This window comes from Thunnus maccoyii, chromosome 10 (assembly GCF_910596095.1).
Source record: "Thunnus maccoyii chromosome 10, fThuMac1.1, whole genome shotgun sequence".
In the NCBI taxonomy this organism is placed as follows: domain Eukaryota; kingdom Metazoa; phylum Chordata; class Actinopteri; order Scombriformes; family Scombridae; genus Thunnus; species Thunnus maccoyii.
Window position 1 is genome coordinate 11,656,488 of NC_056542.1, and position 13,167 is coordinate 11,669,654.

At 39.4% G+C, this 13,167-nt stretch overlaps 1 protein-coding gene across 1 annotated transcript in view; it reads right to left on the minus strand.

Annotated features, from left to right (window-relative positions):
• Nucleotides 1-13,167, minus strand: part of LOC121905503 (glutamate receptor ionotropic, kainate 3) — a 103,146-nt gene that overhangs the window by 21,358 nt on the left and 68,621 nt on the right. Inside the window, exons 7-10 of the mRNA XM_042423763.1 lie at nt 10,955-11,098; nt 6,377-6,484; nt 3,989-4,102; nt 423-626 (exon numbers count right to left, since the gene is read on the minus strand). Coding sequence (XP_042279697.1) covers nt 423-626; nt 3,989-4,102; nt 6,377-6,484; nt 10,955-11,098 — 570 coding nt within the window. The remainder of the gene's footprint in view (nt 1-422; nt 627-3,988; nt 4,103-6,376; nt 6,485-10,954; nt 11,099-13,167) is intronic.

The following is a 13,167-nucleotide window of genomic DNA, read 5'->3' on the forward strand; positions in this document are numbered from 1 at the left end:
CTCTTTCTGACTTGTACTCAATCAAATCTATATCACTGTCCAAGTGGAGGATGTAACCTGCAAGTCAGTTCAGTGGCATGCTTGTGTAAGTTTGCGTAATGATGGAAAACATAATTGTAGAGAAGCAGCAGGTTAAAAGGAAAAGGATACCATTCTCACATCTGCAAGGTAAATAAATGTATAGCTGGAGCCAGCAGCTTGTTAGCTTAATATAAAGACTGGAAACAGGGGGACACAGGTAGCCTGGGTCGGTCCAAAGGTCCTTAATTAATATGTTATAATTGTGATTGTAGCAAAGCTAACTAACTGCTGGCTCCGGAAACATATTTACCATACAGACATGAGCATGGCAAAGCGGGTACACTTATTTCCCAATATGTCAAACTATTACTTCAAGGAAAAATGTGAAGCAGACTACTTACATGCTCTATAAGCTCCCTGATCATACCGTTCCACTGGCCCTTGTCATCCTGAGAGCCATATCTCCCATCGGGCACAAGACGGATCTCATACGTGAATCCCAGGATGTTGGCCAGCTCTTTGAGCAAGTCGATGCAGAAGCCTTCGAAACGGTCGTTCCCAACCAGCGCCTTGTCAGACTTCTTAAGCATGACATATGGCTCCTCCTGCACACACACAAAAGATCAAATGAAAAGCAATGGTGAGGTCAGCTTTTTCAATTTGTTTCAGCACATGCACCTAATTGAAGCAAAGTGATCTGCGTTGATGAAACGCTGTTGCATTTAACAGACAGTGACAGCAGATTCAAGTTCAGCGTGCGGGTATAGAGAGTGTTTAAATATGGAAGAGGGTTGAGGTTTTTTCTGCAGTGATGTATTAGCAAAAGGAGATCTGAGCTAATTTAAGACTGTAATGTCAGTAAATGTTTTTTTAAATTTCAGTGTTTTCATAGTGATGGTTATGCACAAAGGAATATTTGCACTATCAATGTGCCTGCAGTGTTGAGCTAATTCAACCTACTGTCTCCCCCGCACTGCTGTGTGCTGACCTATATAGCTGGTGCACAGGTCGGTTCATTTTATGGTCAGGTAGCTGACACTCTTTACTGGCCAGTAATATCCTGCCTGGCTGCTCATAATTTGGGCTGTATAAAAGCTTGATTAGGAACAGAATGCAGCAGTGAAATGGAACATGCCCACGTCGTTGCCTTCATCAATTGTCACCAACCTCCAAGGGAGAGCAACTGAGCTGATGCCTGCAGTGACAATGACTAACCCAGAATTCCTCGTAAATGATTTCCTTTATTTAGTGCCTGTTACCATTTCCCTGCTAGATAGACTTGCATATCCCGCTGTGCATTTCAAAACATGTTGGTCCATTTATGCAAGGGCTGTAATACAATTTATTGCCTCCAATAGCCAGATGTATAATTTACAAACTGAGCTCAGAAGCAGAGTAATTGATTCTCTAGTGAAGGTGACCCCTTGCTTTGTGTTTGTTTTTTTTTTTTCAGCTGTGGCTTGTGTGGCATAAGGTAAAAAGATACAGTCAAAGAGGAGAAAATAGGCAGTCACAGCACTCTTTATTCTTTCAGGAAATTGTTTTTCATGGGGGAAGGCAGAGGTGGTGAGGGTGGAGGTTGGGGGCAAAAAAAATACAACATCATGTGCTGGTGCCATGTTGACACCAGTTACACTGTTTGTTGGTGTGTGCTGCCTCTAAAATGACTTAACCAAGCTAACATCCAGCAGGGCATAATTTATTCCAGAAATTACAACAAAGAAAATGCATGGAAAAACATACAGTAAATGATAAACATCTTTGTTTGCAATCAAAATAGGAAGCCACTTGGACACTACAATTAGGATGGCCTCTTAAATAAACAGTAAGTTATGAATACTTGATGACAATGCATTTGGAGAGCAAGTGCTTAGCCACAAACTTTGCTCAAGTTGTCCAATTAACTTGATCAAAAAGTTTGCATGTTAAGGGAAAAAAGTCATTACCATCTGTTTCTAGCCGTCCAATTCTTGCTATTCCCTAAGGTTTGGACTCAAATCAAAGTGTTTATACCAATTCTACCCTCACAGTCGCAGCATGGGCGTGCATAACAGGAAGAGGAGGGAGGTGGGCCTGCGCAGAGACATTACAGGCAATGGAGTGCAAACAATTAATGTAAGGGGGAAAACACATTAAGTGCCTTAATCTCTTCGGCAAAGTTATCACTATAAAGCTGTCAGACGTCTTGTTCATGCATCACTGAAATCAGTTTGATGCAATGTCATTACGCTAAGAGGGGAGATTGATATTAAAGTTGAAACTCTCTTCAGCAGTTTGAAAGTAGGCAGTTTTATGATCTTAAACTAATGATTCCCGATGAAATAGCAAATCAAGGAACATGTCAGAAATATTCAAATGCACTTGAAGGGAAAAATTATTGGAAATTTTTAGGAAACTTAATATGCAATTGAAACACTTGAACTACTTGGTGATAAACACACATACATTAATGCCACTCTGTTATAACATAAAATCAGCAAACACTGGCACTGCCTAGTACAGTAGTTCAACATTACACCACTTAAATCCTTGTTCCATTTCTCTTCTTTGAGACAGAATTAACATAGATGGCACTTGATAGGCATTAATTATGTCCCGCCTTGACCTCACTTGTCATAATTACAGCGTCGTGGTCCAATGTAGGCATAATGATAGTGTTTATCGTTGTAACTTGTAGGCCTATATCTGTCCTAAAAAGGTGCACTGGGGACATCTGTGTCGGCACCTCCCTGATAGCTCCACAAAGGCCCCAACATCCAGTGACAGTGTTAAGTACATACAACAGAGGATCTACAAATGAATGCCATGTGAAGCTGGGGGGAGGGATCACCTAGTTCTTTCTATCTGAACATGTAATTAAATGCATTCTCAGGGAATAGTTCATTATATACCTCCTCCTTTTCTTTTTTTGCTAAAGGCCTTCCCACTTAACATAATCATGACATGACATTAAAATCTCATCTGAATTACTGATAATTGATCGTTTGCTAAGCCCCGTCCCCCTTAACTGCTCTTGCTAAGACTGTCAAGCTTTCCATTCTCACACGCCACATTTGCAGTTACTAAATGTGGCAGATTTACCACTCGAAATTCTTCATAACTTTTTGAAACCATGGGTACTTGATTTTAGACAGAGGCAGACAAAAACAGGCTTCTCATTTCTAGCCTGACATTAAAATAAGAATTGCTGGTCCACCTTAAAGGTCAGTCCACCTTAATTAAGCCTGGTCAGGTTAGGCTGGTCAAGCATTGTTACTAACTTCGGAGCTAACCCCCTTCGATGAGAAGCAGCAGCATTTATTAACTGACACACTGTAACCTGTACTGTACATTTACTGCCAGATTGACAAGTTATTGCTAATCTTTTCCTCTGCTTTGCTCGCATTCACCGTCACTTTTCTGCAACTTGCTCTCTGCACTCCCTCAACTACACACTCACTACTCTCACACACACGCACACACATTACACACTGCCCTATTCCTTAACGGAGCTACGCCACTCTTATAAGAGTACCTTTTACGTAGATGTCCTTTGAAGAATGAAGAGAGGGAGGGTGACTCCAAACAATTCCACAATAATGTAGGGTGTATTGCACAGTGCGCGAGTGAAAAACATTAACAGCCCATTGACATTAATGATAGTGTGAGATTTTAGCAGCAGCACTCATAATTTTGCAGCTGCGGTATACCTCTGCTGAAGGGAAAACACTGTATAGGGGATTATATACATAGGGGAAACACTGTGCCATATGACAGTCGCAGAGAAATGTAAACTCAGCACACCTCTTCCTTCCTGATTGATGAACGATGATTTCTAGATTGTATACCTGTGCTGGAAGGAACTTAATAAGACATCATTGTAAAGCTTAAATTTCGGATGTTATCTGGAATAAAACTGAAGAGACATGAAGGATAGGACTTTTTTTTTTTTTTTTTTTTTTAACGCCAAGCTACACAGGTGACCTACCAGGATGGTGGTGATGACGAGGGAGCGGTTAGCCAGGGAATCGGTGATGTTCATCCCTTTTCGCTTCGGCGCTTCTGTGATGTTGAGACCTCCCGACACACTCCACTTCCCCACCTGCAGAAGATGAAAAGCGTATAGCTAAGTGTTCTGTGTCTGTTGGTGGGCCTTGACCCTAGCAGAATCCCCCGCCAACCAGTCTCCCACATTAGTGCCACGTTGAACACATCACCAGCAGCATTAGATGATTGGCTGAGTCACCTTTATATCAGCAGGACAGAGTGTTTTGGAAAGCAGCGGGTAGTAGTAGTAGGTAGTGTATGCCTTTAGAAAAATCAAGCATGACAGAAAAATAAAATAAACTGGCATTTGGAATTTGATGAATAGTTCACATAACGCACCTAACAGGTAATTTTGCAAGAAATATTGTAAATTGTGATCAATTTAGTTTGGTACCCAAAAATAGGGATACATTTTCTGTACCCTCAAAAATAATGAAAATACAGTAGACTCAATAAAATGTTTAAATCAAGGTTACAGCTTCTGTTTATCTCTTCAATTCAACAAATGACAAGAAAAACAAATTTAAATTTGCACATTTTACATTAGACCAATTACAAATCACATTCTGTATGATGTAGTGATATATTGGTGCTGTATGATGTAGTGATATATTGGAGCTGTGAGTAAACATGAAAAAGAAATATAAGGGTAAAACAAATAGAAACATTAATAAAAAATATTTCAAAGAGTTACAGTTGGTTTGAATGAAGGTACAGCATGAGGTTGCCAGATGGATTACATTGTACTGCAGTCTCAGTAAGATAAGCCAAGAGATTTGAACAAATAAAAGGAGTTATACATGCGAGACGCCCTCAGGCAAAAAGCTCTGCATATTGTAGAGACACACTCTGGAACATATCATTAGCACAAATGGTCCTGTGGCTGTCGGTAACAATCTCTTTTTGCCCTCCACCAAACCCTCCTCCCATCCTTCCCGCTTTCTCTATTACCACAGACACAGCTTTTAATATTCACTGGGGTTTGTGCTTGAGGTGGATCCATTTAAAGACATACAGCCCCCTACAAAAAAGCATGAAAAACGTCTGTTAATGTCCTCCCTGCCTAATCCAGAGAGAGGCATATGCTCTAATTTGAAAAGAACATTAGTTACAGCTTGTCACACAACCAAAGAGGACTCCAGGAGAGAGATTTAAAAATATCTGTGAATGCTTTCCGCTTTGCAAAATTCTTTCTAATTGTCCCAATTACAATTAGCTCAATTCATTAAACATGATTAGCAAAAGACTTGATTCAAAAGTTATTTACTCATGCAACCACATGCAGAGCATTACATTTATTTTTAGTTTTTTCGTGTCATGGACATGCATTGAGTGAAAGTGGCACTCTGCGAACCTGCTCATAATTCCAGTGTGAGCTCAAAGTTGGGCTAATATTCAATTACAATGGATTAGTTGAGAAAAATCCACATCTTAACAGGCTCAAACTGTTAAAGCCGATTCCACGGATATACAAGAAAGAAAAAAAAAAAAAAGAATCAGCAATCCGCAGCAGACTTCTGGATCAACATTAACACGCTGGAGCGTATTTGTCAGAGACACAATGAGAAGATGCTAATATGGCATCAAATACTTTTGCAAGATGACTGTGCTTCAACTTAATTGACCGCACACACAGGACAAGATGCCAGTGAAAGGGAGAAGAATCATTTCAAAGCAGCAGTGTTACAAGCTCTGTTCTTGAACAGAAGGGTTACAAGCTGAAAAGCCCCAGCTATTATATAGTCTTGAGCCTTTAGGGAGTACTTGAGGAAGTCATAATGGGACTTATCCCTATTTGATATATTCATAATGTATGAAAGCTCTCTAGTAGAGAAAGGCTGTTATAGTCCAGAGGGTACTTTGCCTTCTAGTATAATAAAATAAGTTCTACATTACCAACCTTTTAGTTAGTTTTTTTCCTCCTTTTTTTGTAAAACATGTTTATACAGCTCATTACCACCAAACAGCATTTTGGGCATCACCTCAAATTATCATTAAGAGAGGCTGCAATTAACACCCTAATGTGTACCCTAATCCAATTTGCTTTATGATCCACTAACTTATGCTTATGTTGAAACAGCCAATTTGCTTCCTTGTTAGGAGGTAAATGATACTGTCAAATTTTGCATTATCTGTTCCACGCCAAGAGGAAAATCTGAAATGTATCTCTGAGATCAATAATCCATTAAATCCTTTTAATGGAATCATAGAAGTTTTGCTTTATTGCACGCTGTATGCAATAACATTTAGTGTTTGTTCCTGTTGTGCTTTTAGTGCATCACAGCAAAGAATGCCTTGAGAACACAGTATGGCTTTATGCAAAACTTACCTTTTCAAGTCCATCCTCCTTCAGACTGATGATGTCCAGGTCGAAATCTGTACGCAGCCCACTTGTCTTGTTGAATGACAGTCTTCCCGTCAAACCATCCCAGTGGGACTGAAAAATAATATATCTACATATTTATACCCATATTCAAATTCACACCAACTCTACCAATGTTATTTGTACGTTGCTTTAGACAAAAGTATCTGCTAAATGATTAAAGAACCAGTGTGTAGGATTTAGTGGTATCTAGCGATGAGGTTGCAGATTGCAAGCAACTGAATACACCAACCCTCGCCCTCCCCTTCCAAGCATGTAGGAGAACCTACGGTGGCTGCAAAACTCACGAAAAATGTTTGTCCATTCTGAGCTACTTTAGAAACATGGCGGTGCAACATGGTGGGCTCCATGGAAGAGGACCTGCTCCCTATGTAGATATAAAGGGCTCATTCTAAGGTAACGAAAACACAACGGTTCTTATTTTCAGATGATTATACACTAATTAAAATTCACTTAGAAATATTATATTCCGTTTATGCGAAGTCCGTTCTGCTAGATGCCACTAAATTCTACACACTGCACCTTTAAATATGAACATCATTAATGTAATGTAGAATACTGCACATAACACTCTGAACAATCTAATCTAATCAATACTAATCAATAATAACACAATCAATGCAATAATCCTGCAATAAATTGTATATTTTTTAATCTTACAATACCCAATTGTGTCATTAGATTGTGTCAGGCATGTTTATTTAATTCTCTTAAGGTTCTGGCCCTAGTTTATGGTTTTGTTACATCGCATTGGTTTATATTGTGAGCCCAATATTTTCTCACACACATTGTTGTGAATGTATGCATGCAAAATATTTGGGAAACATTACAACATGTCAACAATATTTAACAAAGAAGCACAGAGAAATGCAGTCAACAAAACACACACACATGCACCTGCCACACACAACAGCCTTTATCTTTCACTGAGAGTAAATTCACACCCACACACACACCCACAGACCAAAAGTACAAACACAAACTGGGCAGGCTGCATTTCCTTTTTTTAATTACATTTTACATTTCAACGCCTCCAATGCACCCCCCCCTCCTCTCAGACTACGGAGTTAATTAACAACCATCTCCTTTTGCTTGATTCCCCATGAGGGGGGAAAAACACATAACTGCCCCCTATTACGATTCCCTGATAACTGCCACCTCAACACACGTGTGCACAAGCAAACGCACACACTAGTTGCTGCTACACACCTGTTCTTCTCACACTTATGCAAAGAGAAGTATCATATTTCAGCACTGGTGGAGCCAACTATTCTTTTCTGATTGTCATTGTCCTTGATTTTGTCTGGTTTAGTCTCGGCATTTGTATTGTATGCGAAGCCATTGTCGGCGGATTCCCTGTGCCAAGATGTATTTTATTTTATTTACCTTTTTGTCTTTCTTACTGCAAAAGCAGATATTTAAATAACTATCAGTGTCAGTAATAGGTCTTGGTACAATATAGTAGTCTGTCATTTTGTGTCAAAGAGCAGCACTTTTCTGATATTTAAAATCCAAACTGTGTGAACCCTACAGGCTATAACTCTCTCATCTCCTCCCTGTCGCTTGCCAGAACTTGTTGAGAGAAGATTGAAGCTTCAAGAAGAAATTTGTGGCACAATCCTTTTTTTCAAACCCCCTCATACTTCATTCCATCTGGCCTATCGCCACCAAGGTGGGTGGCATCAAACAGCTCTCATTCAGAGAGTGACATAAATGCCTGAGCCACATCACGTCCAAAGGGCCAATTCGACCTTCAGAACATGTCAGGCGCCTGTCTTGAGGCGAACGTAAATCAGACCTAAGTAAGTGTTTTTATAACCAAACACTATGTTGTTTGTACAGTATGTTTGTATGAGGAAAACAATGTCATATTTTCTTGGCTTTAGTCATGATCACTACAAGTCGCTAACATAGCTGCTAATGGTACAGCTTGTTAGGACAGCTGACAATGCTCATTGTTTCGGATGACCCTATACACCACACACAATACAATGGTGTGTTTGGCAGACAAGAAGAAACTGTTGCTACAATTCAGAAAGAAACCATAGTATTCATGGATCTTGTGCCAGTTGGGGATGTGTAGATGAGTAAGAGTATAATATGGGACTCACTTTACTCAATAAATTCTAGGTATTGTAGAAATGATTGAAAACAATCACATTGTTTTTATAAGGAGAACAATGGCCTTTTCTCAGCCAAGGTGCTGTATATTTGTACAGATAGCAACCAATATTTACATAGCATTCACAATAATTAGTTGCTAGTTTTATAGACAATGGCAGAATTCTGTAACAGGGCTCTATAAGATTGACCACTTCGCTTTTGCTTAACCAAAAACTGTAAATCTGCTTGTATGCACTTAAACAGGGTGAGCCGATTCAACCCTCAAGGCACCGGCTTCCTAGAAGTTCACCACTGACGCCCTTCCTCATTTACAAGTCCTCAGAAACTAAAGGAGTAGCAGGGACAATTTGTTATAGGGCCCCACCTGTGCTCACCGAACAAATGATTGCTACAGTAACAATCATGCTATTAAACAGAGGCTTCTCTATCTAGCAAGTCTCTATAGTTTTAAGAAGCAAAGCACGATAACTGTACCCAATTCTGCCATGATCACAAAAAGCAAGCCACAGTGTGCAGCTTGTCTTATCGGATTGGCCAAGTGAGACTGCTTTAGCAGAAGGTGAGAAGAGACACGACACACACCTAATAAAACAATAGAGAGTAGTTGGAAAACTTGCCAACACCTCACTGTTCTCAGTGTATTGCACTGAAGACACAAGTGTTTTATAAGTCCCTTTTTTAGTGCAGTGCGCATACGTGAAGCAAGTCCTGAATACACATACATGGATTGCTGTCCTTACTCTTAAACAGAGGGCGAAGGGAAACCAGTTGAGTAGGAAAAATTCTGCCCCATGCCAACTTTCTTTGTAGGGTCCCTGATCACCAGAGTGAGCTGAGCATTTGGGTCCAATTCCAACACTGTCTTTTAATATTAATGGAGATGGAGGGCCTGTACGGAAGATCAGGCTTGACTCTGAGACACTGACTGCTGGTTAAGGAGACCCTTGGAGGATAAGCTGTGGCTACATTCTTCAAACTCCCAACTTGCCCATACTTTCTTTCAATGTGGCACTTTAGGGAGGCAAAAGGTTACACTTTTTCTAGTTTGGGCCTTGACTCTGCCCCTGCCTACTACTGAAGTTACCCCATGGCTTGCTCCTCAAATCCTTGTACCCAAGGCTGTGTGGAGAGTGGGTCTTGCTATCATACCATGAGTTTGGGGTCTACCTGCATTCTCTTCACCACATTAGGAGCCACACACCAGCCCACTCTCCCCAGTCTGACTGGACCTTCCATTGTACCTGTAGTACTTCTTATCCTTTGATCCTTTGCCTCTCTCATTGGAGGTAAAGTGCAGGGAAGGCAATAGTACAGTATGACTGCTGTACTTATGTGACATTTGAAGGTGGCCATCCCAGCCACAATGACGACTTACTCTGGCTGTGTAGCCCAATTGAGGTTGCAATTTTCCTCTTTAGTGTGACAACAAGGGAACGAGACTGCAGAGGCAAATGGTGGCACCTTGATAGACAAGTATACTGTCTTGCTCTGGATGGGTGAGTAGTGTTCAGGAGATGTACAGCCACTCTATCTCACTGCCACCACAATGAAGGCCCGTGCTGGCCAACAAGCTTGCTAAAACTGGTCGCACAGTTTTATGCACTTAGATACATAAAACACTTGTTCAACCATGGAGGCCTAGTCTGTGTGGAAAGACTATCTTAACCATGGATTGGGAGGAGAAGTTGTCATCCATTTTGCTTAAGAAAATTGGAGGAGGAGAGGGTTTTAATTCTGCCATTTTATATGGACAGCCCCCCGTGGCCATCATTCTTTTACCTCTGTGGGTATATGCAAATTTATTAGGCAGTTACCTAAGACAGTTCTGGTTAAAGTGGGATGCCTGTGTAAAATACATCCAGGAAGCTAAAGCTTTCATTTTGCAATAATGGTAATGATTGCAATAATAAGAGGGAAAACTACTGGAATTCCTAGCATTTTTATCATTTCTACACAACACCTTGGACAAATACAAATACAAATGATTTTGTTGGTTGAACAAATCAAGATACAAATAGTAGCATCTCTGCAAACCCTTAATCTGCCATTTTGCACAGGCTTGTTTGTGTATTCTGAGGCACTGTCAGACTCTTGTGTTAGATGAAATAAAAGCAGATTACACAAGTTGTGCTTTCAAAAGGTTACAGTATGTGCTTTCTGGAAAATAGGTTATGAATACAGGGAATTTTTAAAGCTGACAACAACGGTGCTTTGATGTGTCTGTCAAGGCTTGGTTTGCTTTGTATGTGGATATCATTGATTTGCTGGGTAAATATCTAAGTCCCAAATGACTGCATGGTCCTCACTCCACTCCTGTCGTCATGTTCACCACTCAATCAGTATGCTTTAATATAAATAACACTTAAATCAAATAGCAACAGGCCAAAGGTGTCCCATCACCTCTTTGATGAAACTCATGAAGCGCCCTCCAAATCTCCAGGGTTTGTGGCGGTGGCACTGCAGCGAGTTTACAGTCATCTGTGGTGCGTGCTGATATGAGACGGATACAATGTGGACCGCATCATAGGTCAGAGCCGCATCTGTCTGGAATAAGGGGTGAACATTATTTCAGCTGATGTCTGTGGAAAGATATAAATACTTGGGTCACATTCAATCTCATCTTCACACTCATATAGGAGAATCCAAAGGAATTATGATAAAGGGTCCAAAATGAAAGAAAAATAATTAACTTCTCACTCATTTGTTCTCATGTCATCTTTTTGAAACTTAATTTTAGTATTTAAAGTGATTGAGTTTTTGATTTTTTAAGGCCGTTTCAGTACATTAATTAAATTTACAGATCAAATTCTGGATATCAAATACTGTCTATACTGTATAATAATAATTAATCCTCCATTGTATTGCATGAAGGTTTCAAACTCCCACTACAGTATATGAATTTAAGATAAATTCACATACATTATTGAAGATTTTAAATTATAAATGGCATATCAGCATCATATGTGTTTCTCGTCTAATACTTCAGTATACAGTCCTGATTTTGTCTTGTTTACATTACTGATGTAATTGTTAGGAACGTTAGACAGTGGTCTTATTTTGGATTTAGTTTCTGTATTTTGTTAGTCAGTATACTAAAACACCTTACAATTTTGAGAGTGAAAGTGGGTTCTAGTCTTTTTTGTTGGGGTGATTTTGTGATATTTATGCATTTGGACAACAGATTGTGCCTTCAGCAAGTTTATTCCTAAATAATAAAACAGCAAAATGAAAATACATAAACATGCAAAAATGGAAATAAAATTCTTCTTTGCTACATTAATTTACATGAGATTATGAGGGGGATTCTTTATTTGTAATGAAGGATGGGATTTACACATTATTGGCTATATGATATATTAAAGGATTCAAGTAAATGAGCTCCCTTTTAATTTTTTTTTAATTTAATTCCAATAATTAATAAAATTTGTCAGGCCTAAATCAGTCAGCTGTTCATTTCCGATGCTATGACGCAAATTGGACCAATTTCTGGCACTCTGGTTTATCATCAATACCTGTACTATAATCAGTATTTATTCTGAGTTACTGACAAAACTAGCTACACAATCTGTGACAGTCTGGATTGTCCTCCAGAACAGCTTGAAGGTATGGATTCATCAACAATGGAAGCCATCTGTAAGGATTTTTCTGTTCTGATGGCATAATAAAATGTTAGCAGATGTTTTGGTAGCACATTCATATATGGACTGAGTGGACCATCGGAGTAAGCTGCTATAATTTTCCTGGAAACATACTGAGACAATAGCACATTATCCATTATAAACTACCCATTTGAACAAGAATGGCCATGGAGGGATGCACCTGGTCAGAAACAATGTTTAGGGAAACTGCTGCATTCAAAGGATAATTGGTATGAGAGGGCTTAATAAATGTTCTCAATGCCATTATATCACCCTGTCTGTACAGTTGAAAGCATAAAAGGGAGGAAAAAAAAAACAAAACTATGAATTTGTGCCGTTCTTGCTGATATCTGACCCTGCCATCAGCACACCAGTACAGAAAAAGAAATATTTCAGGCGTCATTTTTCTCCTCTTCATTCACTGGGGTTAGGGGATCTCGGCTCGGTGTAGCTTCAGCTTTTTGCTTGAGTAATGTGAGTGAAAAGTGGGTTCAAAGTTTGACAGGTTGTCTTTTCTGTGACCCCTTCTATGCCTAAATGTTTTATGAAAGTGTTATTTACATACCTTTTATGTATAAGCTTGACTGATTTTTTTCGTCTTCTAACCTCACAGGACATTTTGCCCACAAGATGCAGTGAATAAATAGGAGACACTGAGCTACACAAACTCCCAGGATATAAACTGTTAATAAGACGCTGGAACCACTCAGTATGGCACCAACGGTCATACTACTTTTAAAATAATCTAAAATATGCATCATTCCCATTTATCATTTACTAGCTGAACCATTCAGATCTGACAACATCCTTCATATGGTTTTTATTTATATGAGCCACAGCCTAGAGGAGCGAGCTGTTCCTAATAAATCAGATGGTGTACCTAAGTGGTTATTGCGCATGGTCATAATGTTAATTTATTAGGTAAAATAGTTTATGGGCTACTTTTAAGGTTAAAACCTTTTTTTTTTTTACCTT